Below are 7,852 nucleotides of genomic sequence, written 5' to 3'. Positions count from 1 at the left end.
GTGAGATGTGGAATATGATGTGTTATTTATAACTATGAAATTATAAGTGCAACATACTGTATATGAATTGATACAGGGTGGTTTTTTGTTTGTGAATTAATTGGCAGATCTCAAACAAGGATGAAGTAAAATTACCATGTGCAACAAAAATAGATACTTTTTAAATGTTTGCACTAGATCCTACCCAAACTCTGAACTTCAGCTACATCCAGGGTTCATCCTGCAGCCCCAAGCTGGTGTTGAACTACACCTCTCGGCCAGCTATCGATCAGGGAAGCCCGTCGGAGTACCCCACACACCAATAAACTGCCGTCTCGGTCTGTTGGCAGCCTTTATCAGCCCGTTTTTGGCCAGCTTTAGCTATAGCAAATCTGACCCATTTGCCAAAATGCATTGAAGTCTAGTGCAACATTTTTTTGATGCACAACAATTGTTTTTCACCCATTGGAGAATGGGAAGAAAATGTCGCTCATCACTAGTTAGTAGGGTTGCCACCTGACCGGTATTTTACTTGCCTTGCCGGTAAAAATAATGGTTGATCCCAATGTTATTAATAGGGAAGAAAGATAAATATATAGGAAGGTGGTATTTTTTTTCCAGAAAAGGTGGCAACCCTACTAGTTAGCAATCATAGCTTTAACACAGTAAAGCACACTGATTGCTCTTTCTTCTATCACATGCCCTGTGTTTACAGCATACCTCCCAACTGTCCAGTTTTTAGAGGGACAGTCCCTCTTTTGACAGCTCAACCTGCAGTCTCTCATTTGTAACGGAAAGTCATGTTTTTCTCTGCACTGAACAGCCAGAAAAAGAAACAAAGTTTCTAACTTAATTGTCTTTTGGCAGAGAGCCCAGAACAGCTACAACTAGGGTTGCCACCCGGCCGGTATTTTGCCAACCTACCCGGTAAACACCTGCCAAAGCCGGGGCCGGTATTACAAATTTACCGGTAATGTAGCTGACGGTAAATTTGTAACACCCTTAAAAAGACCCCTCGGTCTGCCCCCAATCCCCTGTAATCCTCTGTAAACTTATCTTTTGCCCTCTGTCTTCAAATCTCCAAGGCTGTGGCCACACCCCCTTTTACATCATGGCCCTCCCACTTTGACATTATACCCCGCCCCTTTTTTTTCCCGCCCACCACCAGCCAGTAAAAAATTTAGGAAAAGGTGGCGACCCTAGCCACAACAGAAGATAAGATACATTTGTAACAATTCAAATGTATCTAGATAAGCAAATAATTAATTTTAACAATATAAGATAACCGGTCCCTTGGGAAATGTTAGACTCACAGCTTAAAGGGCAATTCACCTTCATTAGCAAAACTGTAATTGAAAAAAAACACAGAAATATGTTCAAACTTTCATAACCTGCCAAATTTTGTAAAATGAACATGATAATTAGGGGGTGTGGCCAAACAATGGGCGTGTTCAAAAATGCCACGCTACACAATGCAACTTTTTTGTCCCTTTTTCATACCTCCCAAATGTCCCTTTTTCAGAGGGACAGTCCCCCTTTTGTCTCAACCTGCAGTCCCTCATTTGTACTGGAAAGTCCCTATTTTCTCTGCACTCAGCCAGAAAAAGAAACAAAGTTTCTCACTTAATTGGCTTTTAGCAGAGAGCACAGAACAGCTAACAGGTGCAAATAAGATACTTTGTAACAATTTAAAGACACAAAAAAACAGTTTAGATAAGGAGAAATATTTTCAAACTTTAATAACCTGCCAAATTTTGTAACGTAAACATGGTAATCAGGAGGTGTGGCCACATAAAGGGGCGTGGTCAGACCATTTCGCTGTTCTACGTGCAAAAAAAATTTTTGCCCCTCTTTTTACTTCCAAAATGTTGGGAGGTATGCTTTTTTAATTTCCAAAAATGTTTACAGGACATAATCAGAGAGGTAAAATCAAAACAAGGAATGATTTAGGTAGCATCCCCAGACCCCAAACACCACCCTCCGGCTCCGCCTAGTAAGTAAGCACATGAACACTTATGTTCAGGGAAGCCAACTACATCTTATCCAACTAAGCGCAAACTGCCCATCTTCAAAATGTCCGCCGCTGATCTGACGCACTTTCCGCCGCCGGAAAGAGGAGGGGCCACAACTAGCTAAGCAGGGAGCCGACGAGGGGGGTGGAGTGAAAATGCGGAATCACAGGGCAGTTTCCTATTGCTGGAAGTCAGAGCTGCTGTTGGTCGGAGGGGCTTAGGCTGAGTCGCAGAAACAGCGCAACTGGTATAATACTGTCGCTTCTGTTTATATATTTCATCCTCTGTGTGTGTGTCGGTAAGTCAGAGACTGCGCGCTGCTTTTCCAATCCTAACCTAACGCCCAAACTGGTTCAGGACGTGGCGCTTGTACACCGCTTTATACACAGCTTTATCCACCGCTTTATACACAGCTTTATCCACCGCTCCCAGCTGGATTCCCTTCCTCTTCACATATCTGCAAGTAGCCTTTGTATACGTGATGTGCAACTAATAGCCGCAATCCCGAGTAGATTGTTGCACATCAGTAGAGCCGCGACCGCAAACGCGTGGCTATCTCCCCGTGTGGACTAGCCCTTAAAGGTGTTATTCACCTTTGAGATAACAATTCTTATGATCTAGATTAGTGATTTTCTGAGACAATTTGCAATTGGTTTTCATTTTTAATTATTTAAGGTTTTTGAGTTATTTAGCTTTTTATTCAGCAGCTCTTCAATTTGCTTTTTAAGCAATCTGGTAGCTAGTGTCCAAATGACCCTAGCAACCATGCACTGGTTTGAATAAGAGACTGGATTATGAATAGGAGTGGGTCTGAGTAGAAAGATTAGCAATGAAAATAAGCATCAACAATAAATGTGTAGCCTTACAGAGCATTTTCTTTTTTAGAAGGGGTCAGCGACGCCCATTTGAAAGCTGTAAAGAGTCAGAAGAAAAAGGCAAATAACTATAAAACTGTAAAAATTAAATAAAAACCAGTTGAAAAAATGCTTAGAATTGGCCATTTTATAACATACTAAAAGTTACCTTAAAGGTGAACCACCCCTTTAAGGGTCAGGGCACACACTCAGATTCGGGGCGACAAATCTCCTCTTCTTTGGGGGCGACTAATCTCCCCAAACTGCCTCCCGCAGGCTAGAATATAAATCGTCAGTGGGATGGCAATCGGCGTGATTCGTTTTCCGAAGTCGCCCGAAGTTTTCTCATGAGGCAATTTAGGAAAATGAAGCGATCCGAGTGCCATCCCACTGACGATTTACATTCTAGCCAGCGGGAAGGCATTTCAATACAATTAGTCACCCGAAGAAGAGGAGATTTGTTGCCGGACGACTAATCTCCCTGAATCTGAGCGTGTGCCCTGACCCTAAAGGGGACCTTTCATCCAAAAAAAATATTCCAAATCCTAATTCATCACATTAGTCAAGCAAAATAAATGTTTATTACACTGCATAAATTATTTAAATCTTGTTCCTTTGGTCTGGGAATTCATAATTATAGCAAGCAGGCAGCAGCCATTTTGTGGACACTGTTATTATGGCAAGCCTTGTATCATCTCAGAATCTTGTTTGTGCACCAGAATGGGGGACCTGATGTCCATCCCCATGCCCTGGGTACACAATTAAACGCTGAAAAAAGATGGAGAATGTAACGTGCAGAGACATCTAGGAAGTGCTGAATAGAAAGTGAAAGTAACTGCCTACCCCACCTCTATGCCTAAGGCACAGAGGACGGACATTCAATATTTGATTGACAGCTGAGATTTTAAAATTTTACAACAGCTACGAACACTTTAATAAAAAAAAATAATTTGGATTTCATGTTTAATTTGTAAAGGGCTTTTATTATACAGCTTTTTATGTCTGGGTGACAGGTCCACTTTAAATGTTCAAATAATTTGCATAGATTGCAATTTGGATATGCTAATGGAAAGGGATGGGGGGGGTCATAGAATTTAGGCTGCTTGTGTTCACCCTGTATTCAGAGGACCCATTGTCATGGATGGTGTACATTCAGAGGATCCATTGTAGCAGTGAATGCCCTGAGCACTAGTTACTATGCATGCCTAGAACTGAAGAGCTGTTGTCTGGTTTTGCATAATCCAGGCCTAGGTTATGGCTCAATGTAAATGTTCCTTTAGTCTAAAATGTTCTAAATAATAGATTATTGATAGGTAAAAAAAATTTCCCTAGATCAGTGCACCTTGTAGGGTAAAAATGTACCAGCTCGAGGGAAAGAAAAACGAAAGCAGCACCTTTCTACCGTCTTACCTTTCCCAGTTCTCCCTAATTAGATTTTGTCTTGTGCATGCAAAGTAGAATAAAGCATTTGTATTCCACTCTACTGCAAGGACATGAATGTTATTCAGCACTAAGGATACCTGGGAAAGGTTAGCAAAATGGCAACATGGTGCTGATTTAGTTTTTACCTGGTCTGGTGCATTTATTTTCCTAAAAGGGCATTGGCCTGAGAAAAAACTTGAACTGGATTCACTTGGCGGTGCCCAACATACTAAACCAGTGAATACAGGTTTCCTTGCCCTTTAATTTGTAATTAAAGGAACAGTAACATCCAAAAATGAAAGTGTTAAAATTAATATAATTTTAATGCAGTGTTGCCTTGCACTGGTAAATACTACAGTGAAATACTACAAATGTTTATATAAATAAGCTGCCGTGTGGCAATGAGGGCAGCCATTAAGTGGAGAAAAGGCTCAGGTTGCATAGCAGATAAGCTCTCTAGAACATAATGGTGTTATCTGTTACCCACTATTTAACTTGTGACATTTAGTCCTTATTTAGTACGTGCCATTACTACAAAGCAGCTTGTTTATATGAACTATAGTAGTGTTTCTGAAGCAAACGGCAACAGTACATGATATTTTCATTACTTTAAACACTTTCATTTTTTGATGTTACTGTTCCTTTTAAAGCATACTAAAAAGTTGTTTAAAATTTTCTTTTAGGGTGGTGGCACACGAATCGTTGAATGTGAATCGCCAGCGGGATGGCACTCACAACGCTTAGTTTTTTGAAGTTGCCTCACGAGGAAACTTCAGGCGTCTTCAGGAAAACTGAAGCAATTCGAGTGCCATCCCGCAGCAATTCACATTCTAGCCGGCGGGAAGGCATTTCAATAATATTAGTCACCCGAAGAAGAGGAGATTTGTCTCTGGGTGACTAATCTCCCCCGAATGCTACGTGTGCCACCATCCTTATAGTGCAAAAAAAATGTTGGAGGAAATCAGATTGTCTGTGTATAGCATAGCATAACGGCCAGTACATGGGACTGAGTGGAGAGCTGACCTGGGAAAAAAAGAATGTAGGGGTTTAAGTGGCAGGGACAATATATCTTAATACTTCTCCTTTAATTCCATACTCATCTGTTCAACCGTTCTTTCAATAATTCCTACCTACTTCCTAAGTCACCCATAGGAAAGTTGAAACAAATATTAGAGTCTATGTTTTAGTTGGCAGTTTGGCTTTTTTGTCTCAATTACAGCTGTTCTCTATGTTTCAAGGTGTACATTGTGACCATAATGTCAGCAGGCTGTGGTGGTGATGGAGGGTTGGAGTCGTCGCTGGAGGCGAGTATAAGCAGCTCTTGTTCGTTCGGTGTCACCCGTGCCAGGATTTTCAAGATCATTGTGATTGGGGACTCAAATGTCGGGAAAACTTGTCTAACTTACCGATTTTGCACCAGTTGCTTTCCGGAAAGGACAGAAGCTACAATAGGGGTGGACTTTCGAGAAAGGAATGTGGACATAGATGGGGAGAGGATCAAGGTAAGGAAACCAATAGAGAAGTCAGTGGAAAGAGTGTACGCACCAGAGGAAGTTGCAGTTCTGCCTCACTTGCATTTCTACAACAATGATCCCCAACAATTGTTTTGTGAGCAACACAGTACTTACCAAACCCTTGGATGTTGCTCCCAGTAGCCGCAAAGCGGGTACTTATTTTTTAATTCCTGGCTTGGAGGCAACATTTGGTTTCCTAAAATACAGGTGTACTGCCAAACAAAGCCTCCTGCAGGCTGCCATTCCACATAGGGCTACCAAATAGTCAATCACTTATTTGGCACCCACAGGAACAACCTTTTTTTTTTATGCTTGTGTTGCTCTCCAACTCTTTACATTTGAATGCTGACCACAGGCAAAAAAGGTTGGGTACCCCCTTTCTACAGACTACATCTTCTTCCTTTAAAGGACAAAATACCCCCTTTTTCGCATGAGCTTATTCAGCTGGCCTTGTATAAAAATAAAAATTTCATAAACATTATCTCAAAAGTAAACATTTTTTTCAACCCAGGCTCACACACTCTGCTAAGGGAATAGTTATAGTCTGGCTATGGCTCCAGGGACCGTGTTCACATTCACCTTTAGGCTAGCATTCATTCAACCCCTCCCATACCTTCTACCATGTTGAAGTTCTAAAGTCTTTCTGCTTTGCAGAGAATCCGTATACTATCCACCATGTTTCATGTCATACATAATATGTATATATATTCTATAACGTGACTGTTCATGTCATACATACTTTCATGGCTTTCTACCCTTTACAGATTCAGCTATGGGACACTGCAGGACAGGAACGTTTCCGTAAGAGTATGGTGCAGCATTACTACAGGAATGTGCATGCTGTGGTCTTTGTATATGATATCACCAATATGGCCAGTTTTCAGAGTTTACCTGCCTGGATTGAGGAGTGCAAACAGCACCTAATATCCAATGATGTGCCCCGTATCTTGGTTGGTAATAAATGTGACTTGCGAGGCTCTATCCAGGTTCCCACGGGCACTGCTCAGAAGTTTGCAGACTCACACAGCATGCCAATGTTTGAAACGTCAGCCAAGAACACAAATGACCACGTGGAGGCCATCTTCATGACGCTTGCCCACAAACTAAAGAGCCACAAGCCATTGATTTTGAGTCAGCCTCCAGATAGTACAGTGGAGTTGAATTCAGGTCCAAAGACTTTGTTTCCATGCGGCTGCTAGGGTTTTTGTTTTTATAAGATTTATCACCAAAACGGAACCACACTAGAACTTTTTTAGACTGGTCTGCAAGTTATATGGAGAGTGCATGGAGTCTGTGATAATTGACCAAGGCCTTTAAAATCATTGGAATTTTCCTTATCTGCATGATTTTTAGGATTGCTACCTGCCGTAGCATTTGTGCACCGGATTGCTTGCATTATACATCAGATATCTCGGCATTGTGCAATAATTTCCCCTTGGATGCAGATGTGTCCAGTGTTAAAAGGTTTTGCTTACTAAGAAAGCCCTATTTTAATAATTAAAGAAAGGGAAGTGATTATTGGTTTGCAGTATGCTCTCATCATGACTTACAACTTGATAGTTTCAACATCGATTTATATTGATGGAGCTCCTTGATGGAAGGTCTCTTGCATGTATATACAAATTGTTAGATCTTCCTTTTTGTTGTCCTCCGTACTGTTCATTTTTGCTTCTATACAACAACACTGTATGTTTTGACTCATTAGATTAATCAGTGTCTGAACTGGCAGTATGAGAACAGAACTTGTGTTTACCTAAAACATTTCAATGCATAAGCATTATTAATGCTCCAAGACCATGCTGTGTATGTTAAAGCAGCAGTGCCCACATGTGCAGCTGTGGTGAAACAATATTTTCCTCCATCTCTATGCCAGCTCTGTTGATGAAGGATTGATGGGAGTTGTAGGTCAAGCAAAGCTGTAGTATCTTAGATTACCTATCCCTGGAACAGAGTGTAAACATTGATTTTAGTGTAAGTAAATGATCTGAGAGATGCTGTACAGGCCAGTATTTAAAGGAAAACTATACCCCACAAACAATGTAGGTCTCTATAAAAAGATATTGCATAAAAC

The 7,852-nt window shown here is 41.0% G+C and overlaps 1 protein-coding gene across 2 annotated transcripts; it reads left to right on the top strand.

The window, feature by feature from the left end:
• The first annotated feature begins 2,087 nt into the window (after positions 1-2,087).
• Positions 2,088-7,411, top strand: rab33b.S (RAB33B, member RAS oncogene family S homeolog). 2 transcript variants are annotated; one of them, XM_018243300.2, is made up of 3 exons: positions 2,088-2,238; positions 5,506-5,769; positions 6,546-7,411. In XM_018243300.2, the coding sequence occupies exons 2-3, from the start codon at positions 5,524-5,526 to the stop codon at positions 6,978-6,980; spliced, it is 681 nt and encodes a 226-aa protein (XP_018098789.1). In that variant the 5' UTR covers positions 2,088-2,238; positions 5,506-5,523; the 3' UTR covers positions 6,981-7,411. The 2 variants fall into 2 exon arrangements, with proteins under 2 accessions (XP_018098789.1, XP_018098788.1); XM_018243299.2 differs by having other exon boundaries at positions 2,104-2,289.
• The last annotated feature ends 441 nt before the right edge of the window (positions 7,412-7,852 follow it).

This window comes from Xenopus laevis, chromosome 1S (assembly GCF_017654675.1).
Source record: "Xenopus laevis strain J_2021 chromosome 1S, Xenopus_laevis_v10.1, whole genome shotgun sequence".
Taxonomy (NCBI): domain Eukaryota; kingdom Metazoa; phylum Chordata; class Amphibia; order Anura; family Pipidae; genus Xenopus; species Xenopus laevis.
This window is presented reverse-complemented; position numbering and strand designations above follow the sequence as displayed.